Genomic DNA, 26,652 nt, shown 5'->3' with positions numbered 1-26,652 from the left:
CTGCTTTATGGTTGCCTAGTGTAATCGATATGATTGTTTCACAGTAGCCTTTCCTATACACTAATGAATGAATGGTTGTCACATTTTTATGGCATAGAGTAGTACAGTCATACTCTTAAGACAGGATGGGAAACACTGTTACATTTTGTTAAAAACCCCTTACTTGTGATGATACGTTGATATGCAGTATCTCCAATTATGAGAGAGAGAAAGAGAGACATACTGTATGGTAATATAATTCTTTGAAAGCGAAGGTATAAGACAGTAAGAAAACTAACATGTTATTACTTTTATGTTAAATATCACTCACCTTATGCCTATATAAGGTTAGGCTATCCACTTCAATATACACCTTGCACACAATGTTCTACATGATGAATACTTGGGCACTGATGATGATGAGGACACAAAAAGTCTCATACAGTACTTGCCATACAGGTATTCCATTTTCATACGAAGATATTCTCATAATACACAACAGATAAGTTTATTAACTGTATGGCAAGATGATTATTTACTATTCATTGAGTAGAAGTGGATCATCATAAAGGTCTTCATCCTTGTCAACTTCACGCTGACTAGGCCGAGGAGAAGGAAGAGGAGGAGGGGTTGGACTTGCTGTCTCAGGGGTGGCAGAGGCAGACAAAGTGGAGGAGATGGAAGGGGAGACAGGAGAGGCAGGCACATTTGGTGTAGCTTTACAGAAATACATCTTAATTTCTGTCTGACTTTTTTGCTTTTTCATTTCTCCAAAAATGTTTCTATATGGTACCAACCCTTCTTCCACCGTTTGCTTTAGTTTCAGCGCCTGTATCGTAGAAGCGTTCCTGTTGTTTTGCTTTAGCCCATATCATAGAAGAGTCCATGTTGTAAAAAGTCAAAACCCGTCTTGAATATTCGGAAACCTTCTGCCAGCTTGTCTGATGTCAATTTGTTTTCTGGCACTGCTTCTTCTACATCTTCTTCCTCATCTAGCCCTGGTTCAGAAGCACTCATCTGTTAATTCCCCTGTTGTGGTGTCTCTTAGCTCTTGAATTTCTCCAAGATCCGTATCTTGAAACTCTTCACCCCCTACCCTTTTTGCCTTATCCACAATCTCTTTCATGATTTCCTTGATTGGCTCCATCGTAAATCCTGTGAAGTCATGCACAACATCTGGTCACAATCTTCTCCAGCAGGGATTTATTGTTTCAGGCTTGATGGCTCTCACAACATTTTCTATAACAACAATGGCATCCTCAATGGTATAATCCTTCTAGACTTTCACGACGTTCTATCAGGATTCTCTTCCACAGCGTTGACAATCCTTTCCATAGAGCACTGTGAGTAATGAGCATTACAAGGTCCTTATGACCCCCTGAATTAGAGACATTGTGTTTGGGGGGCAAGTAGGCCACTTTGATGCCTTCAGTGTTGAACTCATGGGGTTTTGGGTGGCCAGGGGCATTGTCTAATATCAGAAGAACTTTAAAAGGCAGTCCCTTCCTGGCAAAGTACTTCCTGACTTCGGTGACAAAGCACAGATGAAACCAATCCAGAAAAAGGCTTCTTGTCATCCAGGCCTTCTTCTAGTAGTACAACCAAAAGACTGGCAGCTGCTGTTTATCTTTTCCCTTCAAGTCTTATGGGTTCGCAGCTTTACGGATAAGGGCAGTTCTGATCATAAACCCAACTGCATTTGCACAAAATCATACAGTTAGCCTATTCCTTCCTGCTTTAAATCCTGATACTCGCTTCTTTTCCTTACTAACAAATATCCTTTGCAGCATTTTTTTCCAGAACGGACTTTTGTTTGCATTAAAAATCTGTTCAGGCAGACATCCTTTCTCCTCAGTGACTTAATGGTGCCTGGGAACTTGTCTCCTGCCTCTTGGTCAGCAGAAGCTGCTTCTCCTGTTATCTTGGTCAGCAGAAGCTGCTTCTCCTGTTATCTTGACATTTAAGCCAAACCTCTTTCTAAAATTATCAAACCATCCTTTGCAGGCATTAAATTCTCCAACTTTAGATCCTTCACCTTCCATTTGCTTTAAGTTGTCAAATAATGACCTCACTTGTTCTTGAATCATATTAGAGTCTAAGGTATGTCCTTCTGATAGCAAACCTGCACCCACATTAAGGCCACATCTTCAATTCAAGATAAAAAGGTACTGCACAAAAAGTGCAAGGTTTTTGCACATGCTGGTGTAACCACAGTGACGGCTTCACAAACTTCCTTTCCTTCTCTTTTTTCTTTTAAACAATGGTTGGATTCATCCATCTTGAAATGGTGGCAACTTTAGCTGCAGACCTCAATCTATGGTACATACCAAGCATGACTTATTTCTTGGGAGCACTTCCAACATCACGAGTGGCACTTTGTGGGTCCCGTGGTGCTATTCAGGGTTTATGGTATTGCACTGAATATTATGGAAAATATTGGGCTGGCCAAAAAATTCGTTCAGTTAGTGAATACATTGTTCAATAAAATTCTGGTAAAAATGAAAAACGCGTCTTTTATTTTTACTTAAAACCGAACGAACTTTTTGGCCAACCGAATACATGAGAACCGCAAGAAAGAACTTTCTACTGTGATATGCCACTTAGTGGAAAGACGAACTGCTCATGCAGAGGTGACTGGTGTCACAGCGTTTTAAGCAGATGTGCACTACATTTGGGCTCACTGCTACAGCAGCAGGAAATGGCTAGGAAAGTATTACCGTAGTACAGTGTGTATCACAGTTATCTTTATGCAATCATGGTTTAATACTGCATCTTTATGCTTGTTTACATTTCTCTCGACTATGAATGGTTCCACATACAATCTGTGTTTGCATACATTTTGGTAAATTTTAACTTTTTATAATAGATTTGTGCATATTTCATGGTAGTAAATGATAAAATAGACTAGTATCTACATATATTTTAATCGTTCATGACATACCTTTTTCTTAATTTTTTCAATATTTCTAGGCTATGCAGTTCATCTGTGAATTTTTTCAAGTTGTCACAAATCTCCCCCAAATTTTCCATATATTTATTAAGTGAATTCGTTGAAATCTGCGTGTAAGTGGACTCACGCAGTTCCAACTCATGTTGTTCAAGGGTCAACTGTATAGAAAATTATTTCAAGATATAATTTTGATATGAGCAAAAGTATGTATGTGTGTGTATTAGTAAAAATCATTGGCACAACTGCTGGATTTTTAAAAAATGTTCAATCTGGAATTCCATAATTGAATAGATTATATGTAAATATTTATTCATAGATATGTTTTAGAAACCTTAATATTGTGGTAATGAAAAATGGAAAGAGCTATGGACATTAATTGTAAAGTTTTAGGGTTACATTTAACATTAAAGAAAAATGCATAGAAATTTAATTTACAATATAGGATTATAATTCACAATGAACAAGTAAAACAAAAAGGATAAATACCCAAGAATATAAGAGAAAATAAATGCTTGCTATCTAAAAGCAAATTTTGTAGTAAAAAAATTATTTTCATAAAACATAGAAATCTAGAGGAGCAGGTTATTATATTTATACCTACAACTGGCTGGCCACATGTAAACTGCCCTTTTTCCTGTGCTCAGCTGTGTGCTTGAAATAATCCCTTCTTCTGGAGTACACATTTTCCCTACTGATGAACGTACAAGACCATCTACCAACACAGATGATTCTTCAACTAGGAGAAATTCCCACCTCTTTTGCAAATCCATAGTCACCTTAGGCCATAGAACTTTCTAACTTGTATTGATATTATGTATCAATGTATGTGTAAGCACTCTGCAAGGCTAAGATGTGTCTCAGGGCAGGGACCATTTTTCATATGCACAGGTGCTCAATTTTTTTATACTTAATTAAATGTATATGTATTTTATTCAAAATATTATATGGATCTGAAATATACATTGTACCTGAACAAATTAATATAATTTATTAATTGAAATACATAGCATATTTACATGGCATAAGTTACTATACTAGACAGTGTAAAATATAAAACACTGTATGTTCTCAGACCTTCAGTTTCTTTACTGATAACCCAGGAGTAATATATTGGTATACTGTGAGATTTAAATAATATAATCTACATAAATAAAGCTCCTAAAACAATGTCTGGTGGATTTTAGATAATCAAAAATGTTCTCTTTCATTTTAGCTAATTGGTATGTGTGTTAGAGAAAGAGAGAGACCTCCTTGTAGTACTAGGAAAAATAGTTCATTGATGATATATTTCACTATTGTCTCTTTTTAAGTTATTCCATCATTATTCCATTTAAATAATTATTTGTCTTTCAAACATAGTTAGGAATAATTGATGAGTAATGATAAAATAGCAAAATGTTTCAAAAGAGAGGAAGAAAAAAGATCGTGGCCCAGTGAAACCTGATAGCAGTTACAAGATAGAATAAGTTTAGTTGTATCTAAAAATTTTTTTCTCCCTGTTCTTTTGAAGACCTCTGATAACAATAAAAATCACAATGAAACATTAATCTGTACAAATAGCTAAAACTGCACAAAAAGAAACACAGAAACTAAAATTGGATCCAAAAGACCCTGATCATATATTGAGAGTTAATGATAACAGAATAGAAATTTATGTTTCTCCTCAAAACATAAGTCATTCTTATGTAAAATTTCCAGTAGGGAGATGAATTGGGAACAGAAATATCCAAACTGTTGTTCAAGGAACTTTTTATGCTCAAAAGTTGCAGAATCGTCTTCCAATGCAAGAGAACCACTCTAATTTCAAATGCCAAAGGGAAATTCTGATGTAATACTTAAAAACATAACAATCACTAGCGGTTTCTCTGATAGTAACAGTAGGTCCATGTTCAACTTCAGCAGCATTAACTACTTTCTAAGAGCTGCATTCTCCCTAGTGAGAAAGGTTTAATTTCCTCCCTTCAGAAATCTCTGCATGTAAGGACCCTCACACACAGAGTGAAAAGCAGTTAACAGGAAATGTAGATTTGGATAATTAAAAGGGCCTCTTCTGAGATACATCCAAATCATATTTTTAAAGTATAAAAGAGAAGCTGCAGGTAGAAAATGAAAATGTTCCAAATGAGTAGAGATGGTTATGCCTCATGACCCATAACAGATGTTAAAAATTTTTATTTACAACAATATTAGAGGTACAAATATTAATATAAATCAATGGCTTCTCTTCTTTAAATAATTTTTCTAAAGCTTGTCCATTCATGGCCTCAGAAAAACTGTCAGTATGTTCTTCTTTAAACATGACAGCTGAGAGCATTTTCTTAAAAACAAAAAGGACAGTCCAGTTTCCTGTCTGGCAGTAAAGAGCTTGGAAGTCACCACTCCATCCTAACAACAAGTAAAAAGATGAACAGACTGAAAATCAATAACTCTTCTTAGATTCCTCAGGGACTGAGTTCACAGGGCAAAGCACTGCCCCCAAATTTGGAGAGACAAATTGTTTACTGGCAAATTAAAAGAACCACAACTTACTAGAGTTGAAACCTCGCCAAGAGCCAATGCCTGGGAGGGAAATAGGAACTGAAATCCACGAAGTGCTGGAGGCTCAGTGTGAACAAGCCTGAGAGAGAAAAACCCCAGAGGGATCCAGTCCTGGGGGAGGGAGATGTACTTTGGTGAATTTACCTCCAGGAGCTCCATCAAGTTCTCACAGTGCCAACTGGGAAAATAATTCCCTATGCTTCAGGCAGTGGGAGGAAAAAAGTAACCGTTCTGAAATATGCCAGAGCTTTCAATTCTTCTAACAAGGCCTGCCCTCAAGAGAAACTATTTTACCAGAACCTAACCTACTGGGGTTTTTTCAGAGCCTAACCAGCCTGGGGGAAGGGAAACGCCCAAATCCAGCCTGCTGTAGCCTTCCATGTGGGGGAAGGGAATTCCAACTCCAGCCCCCTTTAGCCATCATGGACCACCTAAGCAGTAAAAAAAAAACGAGAAGCACTCATGAAACTCAAAGCCCAGGACTGAGACCTAATCACAGGACTACAAAATGCCTCCCCTACCCCACACACCTTACCACTGCACTAGTAAAGGCCTCTTTACCACAGTTCTTTTTACCTAGTACATCATGTTCACCTTTCCACAAAAAATTACAAGACATACTAAAAGGGAAATCACAGTTTGAAGTGACAGAGCAAGCGCTGGAAGCAGACCCAGATATGGCATAGATGTTGGAATTATCAGACTGTGAATTTAAAGCAACTACCGTTAATATACCAAGGGCTCTAATGTTAAAAGTAGACAACTTGCAAGAACAGGTGCGCAATGTAAGCAGAGATATAGAAATTCTAAGAAATAATAAAAAAGAAACACTAGAGATCAAAACACTGTAACAGAAACGAAGAATGCCTTTGATGGGCTCATCAGTAGACTGGACACAGCTGAGAAAAGACTCTCTGACTTTGAGGATACATCAATGGAAACTTCTAAAACTGATAAAGCAAAGAGAAAAAAGACTGAAAAAAAAAAACTGAACAGAATACCCAAGATCTATGGGACAACTACGAAAGTGTAACATGCGTGTAATGGGAATACCAGAAGGAAAAGAGAGAAAGGGACAGAAGAAATGTCTGAATTAATAATGACTGACAATTTCCCCAAATTAATGTCAGACACCAAACCATAGCCCCAGGAAGCTCAGAGAACACCAAGCAGGACAAATGCCAATAAAAACTACACTTAGGCATGTCCTATTTAAACTGCAGAAAATCAAAAATAAAGAAAATTCTTGAAAGAAGCCAGAGAGGGGAAATTCTTATCTTTGTTCCTTACCTATAAAGGAGGGAAGATAAGAATTTCATCCAATTCCTTTCAGAAACCATGCAAGCAAGAGGAGAGTGGCGTGAAATATTTAAAGTGTTGAGAGAAAAACCCCACAAAATTAGAATTCTGTACCCTGTAAAATTATTCTTCAAAACTAAAGGAATATACAAATTGTGAGACAAAGAAAAATTGAGGGAATTTATTGCTAGAAGTCCTGCCTTACAAGAAATGTTAAAAGAGAGATAGAGGGACTTCCCTGGTGGTGCAGTGGTTAAGAATCTGCCTGCCAGTGCAGGGGACACGGGTTCGAGCCCTGGTCTGGGAAGATCCCACATGCCGCGGAGCAACAAAGCCCATGCACCACAACTACTGAGCCTGCACTCTAGAGCCTGTGTGCCTAGAGCCCATGCTCTGCAACAAGAGAAGTCACTACAATGAGAAGCCCATGCACCACAACGGAGAGGAGCTCCCGTGCACTGCAACTAGAGAAAGCCCATGAGCAGAAATGAAGACCCAACACAGCCAAAAATAAATAAATAAAAATAAATAAATCTATAAAAAAAATTATAAAAGAGAGATAGAAAATGGTATAAACCAGAAATTTGGATCTACATAAAGGAAAAGCAGCAGAGAATGACTAAGTAAAGGTAAAAACTTTTATTTTTCTCATTCTTAATGTATCTAACAGAAAATACTTTGTTCAAAATGATAGCAACAATATATTCAATTATATAGTGTGTGTGTGTGTATGAAATGAATGACAACAATGATACAACAGACAGAAGAGGAATCAGGAAATTTTTGTTAATATAAGGTACATTCATTACTCGTGAAGTTATAAAGTGTTATTTGAAAGTGGACTTGGATAACTGTAAATGAATATTGCAAACTGTAGGAAAGCCACTAGAAAAATTAAAAAGAAAGTATAATTGATATGCTAAGAAAGGAGAGAAAACAGAATTATATGAAGTGCTCTACAAAAGGCAGAGCAGACTATAGACTACTTCATTTAACAACAGCAGATACACATTCTTTTCAAGCTTGCTTGGAACATTCACCATGATAGACTACATTCTGGGCCATAAAACATACCTTAAAAAGTTAAAGAAATAGATATCATATAGGGTTGGCCAAAAAGTTTGCTCGGGTTTTTCCGTAAGATGTTTCAGAAAAACCCGAACTTTTTGACCAATCCAATCCAATAATCTGCTCTCATATCACAACGGAATAAAAGTAGAAATCAAAAACAGAAGGATAACTGGAAGATCCCCAAATACTTGGAGCTTTAACAACACATTTCTAAATAACATATGGGTCAAAAAAAATCTCAAAAGAAATTTTAAAATATTTTGAATGAGAGGAAAAAATAAATATGGCTTATCAAAATTTGTGAGATACAGTGAAAGCAGTGTTTAGAGGGGAATTTATAGCATTAAATGCATATATTATGAAAGACCAGAGATCTAAAACCAGTATGCCAAGCTTCCACCTTAGGAAACTAGAAAAAGAAGAGCCAGTTAAATCTAAAGTAAACATGAGAAAAGAAATAAAAATTAGAGGAGAAACAAATGAAATTGGAAACAGGAAATCAAAAGAGAATATTAATAAAACCAAAAGCTGTCTCTTTGAAAAATCAATAAAATCAGTAAGCCTCTAGCCAGGCTAACTAAGAAAAGAAAAGAGAAAACATAAATACTAGTTTCAAAAAATGAAAGAGGGGGCATCACTACAGATCCCATGGACTTTAAAAGGATAATAAATAAATGTTATGAATAACTCCATGCCCACAAATTTGATAACCTAGATGAAATCGACAAATTGCTTGAAAAACACAGTCTGCCAAAAGTCACACAGGAGAAATAGACTATCTGAAGAGCCTGTATCTGTTTAAAAACTGAATCAATACAATAAACTTCCAAAACAGAAAGCATCAAGCCCAGGTGAGTTCTCTGGTGAATTCTATCAAACGTTTAAGGAAGAAATTATACCTATTCTCTATAAACTCTTTCAGAAGATAGAAGCGAACAGAATACTTTCTAATTCATTCAATGAAGCCAGTATACCTGAAATACCCAAACCAAATAAAGACATTACATGAAAACTACAGAGCAATCAATATTTCTCATGAACATAGATGTAAAAATCCTCAACAAAATATTAGCAAACCAAATCCACCAATGTATAAAAAAGAATTACACACCACAATCAAGTGGGATTTATTCCAGGTATACAAGGCTGGTTCGACATTCAAAATCAATTAATGTAATCCATGACATCAATAGGCTAAAGAAGAAAAGTCACATGATCATATCAATAGAAGCAGATAGAGCACTTGACAAAATCCAACACCCATTCATGATAAAAACTCACAACAAACTAGGAATAGAGGGAAACTTCCTCAATTTGAGGAGAATCTACAAAAAATCTACAGCTAACATCATCCTTAATGGTGAGAAATGCAAAGCTTTCCCACTAAGATCAGGAGCAAGTCAAAGACATTTCCTCCTCACCACTCTTTTCAATATTGTATTGGAACTCCCAACTAATGCAATAGGACAATAAAAGATACAAATTGAGAAGAAATAAATAAAACTATCTTTGTTTGCAGATAACATGATCATCTAAGTAGAAAATCCAAAAGAATCAAGGAAAATACTCCTGGAAGAAATAAGTGATTAGAGCAAAGTTGCAGGATACAAGGTTGATATTAACACAAAAGTCAACTGTTTTCCTATTTACCAGCAATGAACAAGTGGAATTTGAAATTGAAAACACATTACCATTTATGTAGACACCCCCCAAAATGAAATACTTAGCCATAAATCTAGCAAAATATGGACAAGATCTATACCAGGGAAGCTATAAAACTCTGATGAAAAATGAAAGAAGATCTAAATAAATGGAGAGATAGTCCATGTTCATGGATAGGAAAACTCAATATTGTCAAGATCTCTGTTCTTCCAAACTTGACCTATAGATTCAATGCAATCTCAATCAAAATCTCAAGTTATTTTGCAGATATCAAGCTGATTATAAAGCTTTTATGGAGAGACAAAGACCCAGAAAAGCTAACACAATATTGAAGAACGGCAAAGTTGAAGAACTGATCCCACCTGACTTCAAGACTTACTAAAAAGCTACAATGATCAAGACAGTATAATATTGGGAAAAGAATAAAAATAGATCAATGGAACAGAATACAGAGCCCAGAAACAGACCCAACAAATACAGTCAACTGATCTTTGACAAAGGAGCAAAGACAATATAATGGAGAAAAGCTAATGTTTTCAACAAACGATGTTGGAATAACTAAATATCCACATGGCGTGCACACACACACACATACACACACACAAGAATCTAGACACAGACCTTACACCTTTCACAAAAATTAACTCAAAATAGACCACACATCTAAATGTAAAATGCAAAACTGTAAAACTCCTAGAGAGTAACATAGGAGAAAATCTAGATGATTTTGGACATGCTGATGACTCTTTAGATATAATACCAAAGGCAAGATGCATGAAAGAAATAACTGATAAGCTGGATTTCATTAAAATTAAAAACTTCTATTCTACAAAGAACACGCTCAAGAGAATAAGACAATCCACAGAGTGAAAGAAAATATTTACAAAATACATATCTGATAAAGGACTGCTATTCAAAATATACAAAAAATCTTAAAACTCAACAATAAGAAAATGAACAACTGGATTACAAAATGAGCAATAAACAGACAACTCACAAAAGAAGATTCAAAGGTGGCAAATAAGTATATGAAAGGATATTCATCATCATATGTCATTAGAGAACTGCAATTAAAACAATAAGATATCTCTACACACCTATTAGAATGGCCCACACCAAGGATGTGGAGCAACAGGAATTCTCATTTATTGCTGGTGGGAATGCAAAATGGTACAGCCACTTTGGAAGATACTTTGACAGTTTCTTACACTAAACATATTCTTACTATGTAATCCAGCAATTGCACTCCCTAGTATTTGCTCATTTACTCAAGTGAGCTGAAAACTTATGCCTACACAAAATCCTGCACACGGATGTTTACAGCAGCTTTATTAATAATTGCCAAAACATGGAAACAACCAGGATATCCTTCAGTGCGTGAATGGATAAATGAACTGTGGTACATACAAACAATGGAATATAATTCAGTGCTTAAAAAAGAGCTATAAAGATACGGGGAAACATAAACGCATATTACTAAGTGAAAGAAGCCAATGTGAAAAGCTACATACCATATGATTCCAACTATGTCACATTCCAGAAAAGGCAAAACTATGGTGACAGTAAAAAGAACAGTAGAGGAGTCAAGATGGTGGAATAGGAGGACATGGAATTTGTCGCTCCTCACAAGTACCTCAAGAATACACCTACAAATGGAACAATTCTCACAGAGCACCTGCTGAACATGAGCGGAAGACTTCAGACACCTAAAAGGACAAGAAAAATCCCCTCAACAACCGGGTAGGACAAAAGAAAGAAGAAAAAAAGAAAAGAGGAATCAAAAAAGGGACCAGCAGCCCTGGCGGAAAGCTGAAGGTGAGGGGAGGTTCCCACACTCAGAAAAACTCCCTCATGGTGGGGAAATCAGCTGGGACAGAAAAGGAACTTCGGGGGATCAAAGGAGAATGCAGTGGATGGTTTGTGGAAGACAGGACAAAATAAGAACTGCATGCATGATCTACACCACAGCTCTGTGCATTCCAGTCTGAGTCATGAGTCGCCAGTTGCAAAGGGGGGCTGGGTGCTGGAAAGTGGGATTTGGAGCATGGACCCAGGGAGGGGACAGCTGTTGGCTGTGAAAAGATAGCCAGAAGGGACAGGAGTAAGGAGCTCCACAACCAGGAAAGTCTGTGGAAAAAGCTCGGGACACCACAGAAGCAAGGCGTATTGTTGAGTGGTGCGCAAGGGGCAGAGCCGCCATTACAACCCCTTTCCCCACCCACCAGCTTCTTCAGCCTCCGGGGGCACTGGGAGGGGCTCCCATCTAAGTGGGCCTGCCTGCCCCTCGGGCCAGGGTCTCCTTCGCCCGTGTGGGTTCTGGGGCCTGAGCGCTGCCCATCCCAAAGCCTCCTTGGGAATCAGCCCTGGGCACCCCTGCCTGGGACAACAGTCTGCCGATGCTGGCAGGGGTTGAGTGCTAAAGTGAGGGGTTGGTAGAACTGATATGGGGAGAGGAGCACTGTTGGCTGTGCACATACAGCAGAGGGGACAGGAGTGAGGGGATGCATGGCCAGGAATGCCCCTAGAAGAAGTATGGCCTGCCTGGAAAGCGAGGCACCACAGTTGAGAGGCACGTGGGGGGCAGGGCTGCCACCGCCCCCACACATCAGTGCCTGCCTCCGTGGGCACTGGGAGGGATTCCCACCAGAACGAGTGCGCCACAGTCTGTTGCAACTGCCTGCTGGTCCACGCCACTGCAGGCAACTCACGCACAACCCAATTGTAGCTGTCGTACCCCTCCCCAGCCTGAGTGAGTAAGTGTGCCTAAAGCAGCCGCTGCTTTTGCTCCCTCTTGCCTGGGCAAGGAACAGACACCTGAGGGTGGCCCACATGCAGAGGTGGGGCCAAAACCAAAGCTGAGTCCCAGGGGTGGTGTGACTACGGAAGAGGAATGAAAATCTCTCTGTGCAGATACACAAGCTGTGGATTAAATCCCAGAGAACGGCTTGGTATCCTGCATCTGTGGAATACCTGAATAGACGAGTGTTCCCACAACTGAGACCAATCTAGCCTTCGCAGCAGTGGACTTTAGGGGCAAGTACACACGGGAGTTGGGCCAGGTCAGAGTCTGAGCTGGCCCCACAGTGCCCAAAGCAGGTCCAGACCTACCTAGAAGTACTGGAAGGCCTCCTGGGGAGGTGGGGGATGGCTCTGCTCACGGTGGGAGCAAGGACACTGACAGAGGAGGCCCCAGGAAAATATTATTATTAGTTATTCTTTTCTTCTTTGCTTCGTTTTGTTCAGTTGTTGGTATTGTTGCTTTTATTATTCTTTATCTTTTTATTATTTTTCTTTTTTTAATATATATTTTTTACTTTTCTATTTTTACTTCACTTTTTTGCTGTTTTGTGGTTTATCTTGTTTTTGTTTTTTTTAAATTTTTGATTGTTTTTAATGTGTATATTTTATGTTTTCTTTGCTTCTTTTGTTGTTTGTTTGCTTTCTGTTTTTGTTTCATTTTTCATTTTTGTTAGTTTAGTCCTTATTGACTGTTCTCATTTTTAAATTCTTTTGTCTGTTCTCTTGTTTTATTTATTTATTTATTTATTTATTTATTTATTTATTTATTCTGTGTCTGTGTGTTGCTGCTGTTTCTTTGCTGTTGCTTTTGGTATTTGTCTTGGGTTTTGTTTGTCTGTTTGCTTTCTTTTTCTTTTCTTTTCTTTCTTTTCTCTCTGGCTGCAATGTGCAGCTTGCAGGCTCTTGGTTCCCTGGCCAGGGGTTGGGCCTGGGCCTTTTGGGTGGGAGTGCCAAGTCCAGGATGCTGGACCACCAGAGAATTCCCGGGCCCAGGGAAGATTAATCGGCATGTGCACTCCTGGAGGTATCCATATCAACACCAAGAGCTGGCCCCACACAACTGCCTGCAGGATCCAGTGCTGGACACCTCACAACAAACAACCAGCAAGACAGGAACACAGCCCCACCCATCAGCAGACAGACTGCCTAAAGTCGTAGTAAGCTCATAAACACCCAAAACACCACCTGACATGGCCCTGCCCTTCAGAGGGAAAAGATTCAGCTTCACCCACCAGAGAGCAGGCAGCAGTCCCTTCCACCAGGAAGCCTACATGAGCCCCCAGACCAACCTCACTCACGAGGCGGCAGACAGCAGACGCAAAAGGAATTACAACCCTGCAGCCTGCAGAAAGGAGACCATAAACACAGTAGGTTAGACAACATGAGATGACAGAGAAATATGTTGCAGATGAAGGAGCAAAGTAAAATCCCACAAGACCAAGTAAATGAAGAGGAAATAGGCAATCTACCTGACAAAGAATTCAGGGTAATGAAAGTAAAGATGATCCAAGATCTTGGAAACAGAATGGAGGCATAGATCCAGAAAATACAAGAAATGTTTAACAAGGACTTAGAAGAACTAAAGAACAAAAAGTGATATACAATACAATAACTGAAATGAAAAATACACTAGAAGGAATCAAGAGCAGAATAACTGAGGCAGAAGAATGGATAAGTGAGCTGGAAGACAGAATGGTGGAAATAACTGCCGAGGAGCACAATAAAGAAAAAAGAATGAAAAGAAATGAGGACAGTCTCAGAGACCTCTGGGACAACATTAAACACACCAACATTCGAATTATTGGGGTCCAGAAGAAGAAGAGAAAGGGAAAGGGCCTGGGAAGATATTTGAAGAGATTATAGTTAAAAACTTCCCTAACATAGGAAAGGAAACAGTCAATCAAATCCAGGAAGTACAGACAGCCCTATACAGGATAAACCCAAGTAGAAACATGCCAAGACATATATTAATCAAACTAACAAAAATTAAATACACAGAAAAAAATACTAAAAGCATCAAGGAAAAATCAACAAATAACCTACAAGGGGATCCCCATAAGGTTATCAGCTGATTTTTCAGCAGAAACTCTGCAGGCCAGAAAGGAGTGGCAGGAGGACATATTTAAAGTGATGAAAGGGAAAAACCTACAACCGAGGTTACTCTACCCAGCAAGGATCTCATTCAGATTTGACAGAGAAATCAAAAGCTTTACAGACAAGCAAAAACTCAGAGAATTCAGCACCACCAAACCAGCTTTACAACAAATGCTAAAGGAACTTCTCTAGGCAGGAAACACAAGAGAAGGAAAAGACCTACAATAACAAACCCAAAATAATTAAGAAAATAACAGGAACATACATATTGATAATTACCTTAAATGTAAATGGATTAAATACTCCAACCAAAAGACACAGACTAGCTGAATGGATACAAGACCCGCATATATGCTGTCTACAAGAGACCCACTTCAGACCTAGGGACACATACAGACTGAAAGTGAGGGGATGGAAAAAGTTATTCCATGCAAATTGGAATCAAAAGAAAGCTGGAATAGCAATACTCATATCAGACAAAATAGACTTTAAAATAAAGACTATGACAAGAGACAACGATCATATGACTATTACAATCATAACGATCAAGGGATCAGTCCAAGAAGAAGATATCACAATTGTAAACATTTATGCACCTTAACATAGGAGCACTTGAATACATAAGACAAATGCTAACAGCCTTAAAAGAGGAAATCGACAGTAACACAATAAGAGTGGGGGACATTAACACCCCACTTACACCAACGGACAGGTCATCCAGGCAGAAAATAAGTAAGGTAACACAAGCTGTAAATGACACAATAGATCAAATAGACTTAATTGATATTTATAGGACATTCCACCAGAAAGCGGAAGAATACACTTTCTTCTCAAGTGCTTATGGAACATTCTCCAGGATAGATGGACATCTTGGGTCACAAATCAAGCCTTGGTAAGTTTTAGAAAATTGAAATTGTATTAAGCATCTTTTCCAACCACAACGCTATGAGATTAGAAATAAATTACAGGGAAAAAACTGTGAAAAATATAAAAACATGGAGGCTAAACAATACGCTACTAAATAACCAAGAGATCACTGAAGAAATCAAAGAGGAAATCACAGAGAAACAAATGACAGTGAAAACACAATGACCCAAAACGTTTGGGATGCAGCAAAAGCAGTTCTAAGAGGGAAGTTTATAGCAATACATTCCTACCTCAAAAAATAAGAAAAATTTCAAATAAACAACCTAACCTTACACCTAAAGCAACTAAAGAAAGAAGACCAAACAAAACCCAAAGACAGTAGAAGGAAAGAAATCATAAAGGTCAGAGCAGAAATAAATGAAATAGAAATGAAGACAATAAGAGCAAAGATCAATAAAACTAAAAGCTGGTTCTTTGAAAAGATAAACAAAATCGATAAACCTTTAGCAGACTCATCAAGAAAAAAGGGAGAGGACTTAAATCAATAAAATTAGAAATGAAAAAGAAGTTACAACTGACATCACAGAAATACAAAGGATCATAAGAGACTACTTCAAGCAATTATATGCCAATAAAATGGACAACCTGTAAGAAATGGACAAATTCTTAGAAAAGTACAACCTTCCAAGGCTGAAACAGGAAGAAATAGAAAATATGAACTGACCAATCAGAAGTAATGAAATTGAAACTGTGATTAAAATCTTCCAGTGAGTAAAAGTCCAGGACCAGATGGCTTCCCAGGTGAATTCTATCAAACATTTAGAGAAGAGCTAACACCTATCCTTCTCAAACTCATCCAAAAAATTGCAGAGGGTGGAATATTCCCAAACTCATTCTACGAGGCCACCATCACCCGGATACCAAAACCAGACAAAGATACTACAAAAAAAGACAACAACAAGTCAATATCACTGATGAACATAGTTGCAAAAATCCTCAACAAAATACTAGCAAACAGAATCCAACAACACATTAAAAGGATCATACACCATGATCAAGTAGGATTTATCCTAGAGATGCAAGGATTCTTCAATATATGCATATCAATCAATCTGATACTCCATATTAACAAATTGAAGAATAAAAACATATGATCATCTCAATAGATAATCCAACACACATTTATGATAAAAACTCTCCAGAAAGTGGGCATAGAGGGAACCCAGATCAACATAATAAAGGCCATATATGACAAACCCACAGCAATCATTATTCTCAATGGTGAAAAACTGAAAGCATTTCCTCTAAGATCAGTAACAAGACAAGGGTGTCCACTCTCGCCATTATTATTCAACATAGTTTTGGAAGTCCTAGCCACGGCAATCAGAAAAGAAAAAGAAATAAAAGGAATCCAAATTGGAAAAGAAGAAGTACAACTGTCACTGTTTGCAGATGACATGATACTATACACAGAAAATCCTAAAGATACCACCAGAAAAGTACTAGAGCTAATCAATGAATTTAGTAAAGTTGCAGGATACAAAATTAATACACAGAAATTTCTTACATTCTTGTACACTAACAGCAAAAGATCAGAAAGAGAAATTAAGGAAACAATCCCATTTACCACTGCACCAAAAAGAATAAAATACCTAGGAATAAATCTACCTAAGGAAGCAAAAACCTGTATGCAGAAAACTATAAGAAACTGATGAAAGAATTCAAAGGCAACACAAACAGATGGAGAGCTATATCATGTTCTTGAATTAGAAGAATCAATATTGTGAAAATGACTATACTTCCCAAAGCAATCTTGAAATTCAATGCAATCCCTACCAAATTGCCCATGGCATTTTTCACAGAACTAGAACAGAAAATTTTAAGATTTGTATGGAAACACAAAAGACCCTAAATAGCCAAAGCAATCTTGAGAAAGAAAAACGGAGCAGGAGGAATCAGGCTCCCTGACTTTAGACTATACTACAAAGCTACAGTAATCAAGACAGTATGGTACTGGCACAAAAATAGAAGATCAATGGAACAGGATAGAAAGCCCAGAGATAAACCCATGCACCTATGGTCACCTAAGGTATGACAAAGGAGGCAAGAATGGAGAAAAGACAGCCTCTTCAATAAGTGGTGCTGGGAAAACTGGACAGCTACATGTAAAAGAATGAAAATAGAACACTCCCTAACACCACACACAAAAATAAACTCAAAATGGATTAAAGACCTAAATGTAAGGTCAGACACTATAAAACTCTTAGAGGAAAACGTAGACAGAACATTCTTTGACATAAATTGCAGCAAGATCTTCTTTGAACCACCTCCTAGAGTAATGAAAATAAAAAATGAAAAAACAACCAAAAATAAACAAATGGGACCTAATGAAACTTAAAAGGTTTTGCACAGCAAAGGAAACCATGAACAAGACAAAAAGACAACCCTCAGAATGGGAGAAAATATTTGCAAATGAAGCAACTGACAAAGGATTAATCTCTAAAATATACAAGCAGCACATAGACCTCAATATCAAAAAAGCAAGCAACCCAATCCAAAAATGGGCAGAAGACCTAAACAGACATTTCTCCAAAGAAGACATACAGATGGCCAAGAAGCACATGAAAAGATGCTCAACATCACTAATTATTAGAGAAATACACATCAAAACTACAATGAGGTATCACCTCACACCGGTCAGAATGGCCATCATCAAAAAATCTACAAACAATAAATGCTGGAGAGGGTGTGGAGAAAAGGGAACCCTCCTATGCTGTTGGTGGGAATGTAAATTGATACAGCCACTATGGAGAACAGTATGGAGGTTCCTTAAAAAACTAAAAATGGAACTACCATATGACCCATCAATCCCACCACTGGGCATATACCCAGAGAAAACCATAATTCAAAAAGACACATGCACCTCAATGTTCACTGCAGCACTATCTACCATAGTCAGGACATGGAAGAAACCTAAATGCCCATCAACAGAGGAATGGATAAAGAAGATGTGGTACATATATAAAATAGAATATTACTCAGCCATAAAAAGGAATGAAATTGGGTCATTTGTAGAGATGTGGATAGACCTAGAGAGTATCATACAGAGTGAAGTCAGAAAGAGAAAAACAAATATCGTGTATTAGCACGTATATGTGGAATCTAGAAAAATGGTATAGATGATCTTATTTGCAAAGCAGAAATAGAGATACAGAAGTAGAGAACAAATGTATGGATACCAAGGGGGAAAGGGTGGTGTGTGTGGAAGGAATGGGTAGACTGGGATTGATCATAGACACTACTGATACCATGTATAAAATAGACAACAAATGAGAACATAATGTATAGCACAGGGAACTCTATGCTCTGTGGTGACCTAAATGGGAAGGAAATCCAAAAAAGAGGGGATATATGTATACACATAGCTGATTCATTTTGCTGTACAGCAGAAACTAACACAACATTGTAAAGCAACTATACTCCAATAAAAATAAATTTGGAAAAAAAAAAAAAAGGACAGTAGTTGCCAGTCAGAGGGGTAGGGATTGGGCTGAGAGAGGAATGAACAGGTGGAACACAGGGGATTTTTAGAACAATGAAACAATTCTGTATGATACTAAAGTGGTAGATACATGTCACTGTATATATTTGTCAAAACCCATAGACTGTCCAACACCAAGAGTGAACCCTAATGTAAACTATGGACTTTGGGTTATAATGATGTGTCAGTGTTGGTCCATAGATTGTAGCAAATGAACCACTGTGGTGCAGGATGTTGACAGTGAATGATGTTGTGCGTGTGTAGCGCAGGGGGTATATGGGAACTCTGTACTTTCTGCTTAATTTTGTTATGAACCTAAAAGTGCTCTAAAAAATTAGTATATTTAGAAATAAATAATTCTGAGAAACAAAGATGGAGATAAGAACATCTACTCTAAAATGTAGAATATATAAAAAATATTCATCCTACAAATAATACAAAATCCTAAGACTAAATTATGAAGAGACTATATGAGTAAATACCCTATTCATTTAAAAAATACAACTGAAAATAAAAAATAATGAATTTCCTAAATAAGAAGAAGTTTTCTAGACCCAACAGAAGAATCACTGATTTGGAGTAATAGTTAATACAACAAAAACACGGTAACCAAATCATGTGTATAGGACACGGAATTTTGTTATACTATGACTGGGTCTATACTTATGTATCATTGACTGACCCTGTAGATTTCAACAATGAAACAATTGCATGAAACATAATAGTGGGCCAATTTCTCCAGGGCAGGAAGAATTTAGGCCAAAAAAATTAGTAGTAATTATTTCTGGGTTGGAAGAATGAATTTTGGGAGTAAAGAAATCCTCAAAGTTGCTGGAATGAAATAAATGGTTTGCCTCTAAGCAACTACTAACCTTTTGTAAAATATCTGAATAATGGTTAATTACCTCTCAAAACTACTTTGAATACAGTAAGAAGCTGAATACGTCCTAGAATCCACCCTGGAAGCTAAGCAGGCACAGGACTAAACTGCTTATTTTGGAGACAGTGAAGAGTGAGCATGCAGCGAGCGAGCCCCTGATGGTAAAGACTGAGCTCCTGGAAGTCTGTTCGTGCCCGTCAATTTGGGCTACTTCAGGCACAAAATGACAGTCCTTAGGCATATGGCTCTCTATAATCAGACCGAATTACACAAATTCTGCATGCAAAAATCATCAGACTTTCAGCTAGAAAATGGTCTGTTCCTGCAAAACCGATCAGCTATAACCCGGCTTGAGAGTCTCTGGACAAGTAAGAATGCCAAAGGACCCAGACATAAACGCTCTGACACACACAACAACGGCAACGGCATAGTTCCATAACTTATTGAGAAAGCAGGATATTGCTAGTGTAAAATGGCTGTAATATAATTTTCAAAAGTAACAGATTATATTACTTCAAAATATTAATGTTTAAAAAAACTAAATAGTTCAAAGTTTACTCTGGTTACACAAGACAAATGTATAGCCCATGCAAAGTGTAAAATTGTATTTGTGACAGTAAAGTGAGTTCAACCTTTATGGCTAATAAACAGAGACATTATATTTTCAGCACAAGGAATAAAATCACATTTGTGGTAATAAATGTCTTTTGACCAGAGTAGTTTGCTTTTCATTCTTTTTCCACTCTTTTTAAACCTATTTATATGCTTTAAAATCGAAACTTTGGTGGCTAGGTTAACACTTAAACTTTTGTTCAAGTAAAATGTTTTTACATATAAGTTTTAAAAATATATATATTAAACTTTTTCACAGGATAAAAAATATCACTCTTACTTTAAAATTCAGTTAGCACCAAAGACCAGATCCTCCCATAGAATAATCTGTTTTAAAACTTAAGGTGGATAAAATGAGAAGGGGCCTTGTAAGATAAAAAAATTCTTATGATCACTAAGCAGAAAAAATTTTTAATATATTTGTCTATTGAAAAATCATTTCCATGCAACTATCACATTCTTTTTAGAGTTAAAAATGTGTTCTACCTGCTATATGTCTTATGATCAATTCATTAAAAAAGCTATCCATAAACCATAATATTTATGATTCAAGAGAACTTTCCTTGAAAATGACTTGAAATATTATCATATTTTTTCACCTAATTAAAAAAGTTGAAGATTATTTTTCTATCTCTGCCTTGAATTTATTTAAAAATAAAACATTTGGAAAAATACTTTGTTCTGAAATAATATAGCACATCCAAGCAAAAGTTTCACTCCAGGAATATATTTTAAAGCCATGGCTTCTAATTTTGAAATACATGCTTTGAAATACACAAGAGGACCTATGTAGAAAGGCTAAGAACAAAGATGACAGAGCACTAATTAAAACACCTACATTTAAATAGAGTGCATGTTTAGTCATGGAAAATAGTTTCAGAGGGCAAAAATGCATACTATTAACCAATATAAGAATGATTTTTCATTGGACAAAGATATACTATTTTCCTATGAAAAGGAGAGAGAAATTTTTAAATGTGCAAACATATTTTGGAAAGCATGCACCTGAATAAATCCTTATTTTGAGGTGGTAAAGAATAAAAAAATCACATGTACCCTGTTTTGATAGGCAGCACCTTTCCAGTCTTTGCTCATGAGAGCATCCATAGAGGAGGTATGCTTCTTGTAGTGCACTTTTATACCACTTCTTTTTATTCTTACATGTTCCTGGCTAAAGAAAGACAGAAAAATAATAAGATTCATGTTTAAGCATATAATTTTGTTTTAACATCGACTTGATTTAGCTGTTGAGCTGGAACTAAATCTAAGCATTGTACCATATATTCCTTAGATTTTGTTATCTAATTATTATTTTATTAGTATTTTAGAATATAGCAAAGTTGTGGAAATTTTGCATGTTAATAGCCAAAAGGGTCAGAGTCTTAATTCACTAAGATAATATTTTAATATGATTTATCTCATATTTAGAAAGTTACAAAAAGTTAAGACCACCAGTGTAACAAATTAGTGAATATTAATCTATTTTATCAGAATAATGTTGATTCCCTTTTAAGTAACATAGCAATGATAATGAAGTGATGAAAACTGAAAAGCCTAGTTTCTTATTGTAGTAAATAAAATTAATTCCATTCACATCTAATAAATGACTGTTTTCAGGCATAGTAAGCGCTCAATAAATGGTATTCTACTTGAATATGGCAGTTTTTCTAAATGTTTATTTAGTTTTTTTTTTTTAGTTCTCTTTTTATTTTTTAAACTTTTTATTTTATATTGGAGTACAGTTGATTAACAATGTTGTGTTAGTTTCAGGTGTACAACAAAGTGATTCAGTTATACATATACATGCATCTATTCTTTTTCAAATTCTTTTCCCAATTAGGTTGTTACAGAATATTGAGCAGAGTTCCCTGTGCTATACTGTTGGTCCTTGTTGGTTATCCACTTTAAATATAGCAGTGTGTACATGTCAATCCCAAACTCCCTAACTATCCCTCCCCCCCACCTTCCCCCCCGTAACCATAAGTTCGTTCTCTAAGTCTGTGAATTTGTTTCTGTTTTGTAAATAAGATCATTTTTATCATTTTTTTTAAAAAAATATAATTTGAAAAGAAAAACAGAGTCAAAGAATCTCTAGGTTAAAAATGACTATAAAAATTATCTGGCCCAGTAATTTTGCCAATGTTATTTTAGAGCTTGCCCCAAAAAGGTTTTTATAATGTTTATAAATGTTACAATTTATAAAATACATGCCACGATTTTCTTTTTGAAAACTGCACCATCAAAAAGAATACAGGTGTTACACTGCATGTGGTCCTGGACACTAATTTATTTGGCATAAAAGCAATGAAAAAAACTTATCAAACAGAAACCTAGTTTTATATACAGAATATTTAAATTTCATTTATTCAGTTATTTCTTAGGAAAAAGAAAAGACAGGCGGACACAATTCAATAAACATTAGAAAATTTAAACTAATTTAAGAATAACTAAGCTAACATTTACAGATTTAAGACATTTCTGCAACTCAAATGTTATAATGATGCTAAGAATTAATGGGCAGTGAAAAATCACCTATAAGCTGTTATAGCACTAAACAACTGAAGTCAAGGAAATTTCTTGAGGAAAACCAATGTGATACATTGCTAAAATAAACTATCAAGTTTGGGGAACTAAAAAGCATTTTTTAAACCTGTGTCTCTGAATCTTTAAGAATTTATCAGTAAGTATGTGCCACCTAGTGGTAGTAATACAATTAAACATCTTCTAAGGAACTCAAAAAGTTAAAGACTCTTGCTTTATAAAGAATTTTGAATTCCAGAATAAGGCTCAGCTATGCATTGTATTTTTTCCAACTAGTTTGTTCTTTAATTGAAGTGATTCTAAAAGTGTATAATGTGACTCCCTATCCATCCCTAGTACTGAGTGTTTCTCCCAAAGACACCCAATATTACCAGTTTCTTTCACAGTCTTCCAGAGACACTGTATGTACCTATAGGCATTTACATCATTTAAATATCTGCTTTTACAGACTGCTATGAATTGTTATATACTTTGAGTTTTTCTATTTGTCTTTCAGATTGCTTCATTTATGGATTTATTCAACATATTCTAGACCCTTGGGATCAATCACTGAAGAAAACAGACAAAGCTTACATTCTAACCAGTGAAACAGACAATCCATAATAAGCATAACAAATAAGTTAAGGCTACAGTTTAAGAGGTTATAAATACTATGTAATAAAGAAAAGATGAGGCAATAAAGTGGTCAGGGTAACTGTCATTGAAAAAGTGACATCTGAGCGAAGACCTAAAGGAGGTCAAGGAGTTAGCCCTGTAGATGTCCAAGGAAAGAGCACTGCAGGCGGAGAAAATAGGCTTTAAGATGGGAGAATACAAGTTTATTCAAGAGACATCAAAGAAGGGAAGGTGGTTGTGGGTGAATGAGGAAGCGAGTGAGTAATAGGGAATGATGTCCAATAAATTAACAGGGGCCAGGTCATGGAGGTCCTTGCAGGCCATTGTTGGGATTTGGGCTTTTACTCTGAGTGAAATGGGAGCCATTACAGAGTTCTGAGCAGAAGAATAACATTTGATTTGATTTAACATTTTACAACAATCACTCTGCTTGCTTTGATGAGAACAGATTATACAAAGGCAAGTGTAGATGTGGATGACTGGCTACTGCAATCATCCAGGAAAGAAATAATGGTGGTATAGATCAGGTCATAGCAGCCACTGTGGTGAAAAGTGGTAGGATTCTGGATATAATCTGAAGGTACAGCAAAAATAATTTCTTGACCAGCTGAAGATCGGTGAAGAGAGAAAGAGAGGATGACTCTAAGGCTTTGGGACTGAGCGAGAGGAGGATGTGATTTGCCATCCACTGAGATGGGGAAGGCTGTCAAGGAAGTGAAATGGGAGGGGGGTGGAGATCAAGAGTTCAGACATGCTGAGTACGCATTATGACACCCAAGTGAAGATACCAAGTAGCAGTTTGGTAAGGGAATTCGGGAGAGAGAACTGAACTGCGGATAAAATGTAGGAAACATAGACACACACACACACACGCACACCATATTTAAAGGCAATAATTTAGATGAGAAAACCCAAGGGAATGAGGATATAGATGTATGTATATCCAAATACGTAGTATGGCATGTACCATTATTTATTTTACAAACACCCTTGTGATGGATTTAAGTTTTTTCTAATATTTTGCAAAATGAAACAATGCTGCAATAAAATTTTTTTTTGCCTGTATGTCTCTTTACCCATGTGAAAGTGTATTGAAGCATAAATTCCTAAGATGTTGAATGACAGGTTTATACATATATTAAATTTTGGAAGCTTTTGTGAAATCACTCTTGAGTGAGGTGGTCAAAATTTACAACGCCATGAACAAATGCTTCCTCACACTCTGGAGAACACTTCCATTACCAAACTTAGATCTCTGCCAATATTTTTAAGGAAAAATTTGTATTTCCTTTTTATTATCATTTTCATTTTTTGAATTCTGTAATATGAGCAATTTTTCATATATTTTCCAGCTTTACTGAGATATAATTGACAAATAACTGTGTAAACTTAAGGAGTACTATACAATGACTTGATACACATATACACTGGGAAATGATTACCATATAGGGTTAGTTAACATATCCATTAGCTCACATTAAAACCTTTATTTGTGTGTGTGGTGAGAACATTTAAGATCTACTCTCTTAGCAACTTTCAAGTATATAACACAGTAATTAATGTTGACTATAGTCACCGTGCTGTACATTAGTTTCCCTAGAACTTATTCATCAATTTTTCATATTTTAAAAAGCCATTTATATTTTCTTTTCTATGGAATGACTGTTCAAATCCTGTGTTAATATTTCTATTGGTTGTTTTCTCATTGATTTGTAAGAGATTTTTGTATATTAAAATATGGCCCTTTGCTATATGTATTGAGAATATCTTCTCCTGTTAATACTTTATCTTTTAGTATGCTTGTATTTTCTTTTCTGTTCATTTAAATTTTTCATCCTTCTAGAACTAATTTGGATGTGAGGTGTGAGGTATAGCTTCTACTTCATTTTTTCCCAAGTAGCTAGCCATTTGTACATACATAATTTATTAAACAATACAACTTTTCTTTAATTATTTGAATACAACCTTATCATTAACTATTTTCAAGTACTTCTGGACTGTATATTGTTCTATTAATCTATCAAATAACTGTTAATATCAAACTGCTTTAACTACTACAGTATTACTATACTTTTATATTTTATAGGTCTAACTCCCTCTTCTATGTTTTATTTTCTTACAAATGTTAGAATTTGACCCTTGAACAACACAGGTTTGAACTTTGCAGCTCCATTTATATGTGGAGTTTTTCACTAAATAGGTACTGCTGTACTACACAATCCACGGTTGGTTAAATCTGTGGGTGCAGAACAGGTGAACTTTGATGGCCACTGTGAAATCCACCTGCAAAGTTACAGGTGGATTTTCAACTGCAAAGGGGGTCGGCGTCCCTAACCCCCAGGTTGTTCATGGGGTCAACTGCAGGGGGGTTTTTAAGTCCTTTTTAATGGATGTGGTACATATATACAATAGAATATTACTCAGCCTTTTAAAAGAATGAAATAATGCCATTTGCAGCAACATGGATGGACCTAGAGATTATCATATTAAGTGAAGTAAGTCAGACAGAGGAAGACAAATATCATATGATATTGCTTATATGCGGAATCTTAAAAAAGGATACAAACGAACTTATTTACAAAACAGAAACAGACTCACAGACTCAGAGAACAAACTTATGGTTACCGGTTGGGGAAAGCAGGGGATGACAGACTGGGAGTTTGGGATTGACATGTATACACTGCTATATATAAAACAGATAACCAACAAGGACCTACTGTATAGCACAGGGAACTCTGCTCAATACTCTGTAATAACTTAAATAGGAAAAGAATTTGAAAAAGAATAGATACATGTATATATATAACTGAATCACTCTGCTGTACACCTGAAACAACACAACACTGTTAATCAACTATACTCCAATATAAAATAAAATTTAAAAAAATAAAATAAATAAAAATTGAGATTGCATTAAAATTAATTTACGGAGAATGGACATCCTTCCATATTAAATCTTCCAAACCAAGAAGAGGATTATATTTTTCCATTTCCTTAAGTTTTATTTTCTGTCTCTTGGTAGCATTTAAAGTTTTATTCATATAGATCTTGTACGTGCTCCTTAAACTTACTCCAGTACATTATAAATGCTTTGTTGCTATTATAAATGCTATTTATCCCTTCATATTTTCACATTTGTTACTGCTTTAGGGTAATTTTACAACTGCCACATAACTGAATCTCCCTATTGTTTGTAACAGTTCT

At 36.2% G+C, this 26,652-nt stretch overlaps 1 protein-coding gene across 4 annotated transcripts in view; it reads right to left on the bottom strand.

Annotated features, from left to right (window-relative positions):
* Nucleotides 1-26,652, bottom strand: part of ZCWPW2 (zinc finger CW-type and PWWP domain containing 2) — a 141,225-nt gene that overhangs the window by 24,513 nt on the left and 90,060 nt on the right. For all 4 annotated transcript variants that reach the window (XM_082415137.1, XM_082415139.1, XM_082415136.1 and 1 more), the window contains exon 4: nt 21,349-21,463. In XM_082415137.1, coding sequence (XP_082271263.1) covers nt 21,349-21,463 — 115 coding nt within the window. The remainder of the gene's footprint in view (nt 1-21,348; nt 21,464-26,652) is intronic.

This window comes from Balaenoptera physalus (genome assembly GCF_965194825.1).
Source record: "Balaenoptera physalus genome assembly, chromosome: 11".
NCBI lineage: Eukaryota > Metazoa > Chordata > Mammalia > Artiodactyla > Balaenopteridae > Balaenoptera > Balaenoptera physalus.
This window is presented reverse-complemented; position numbering and strand designations above follow the sequence as displayed.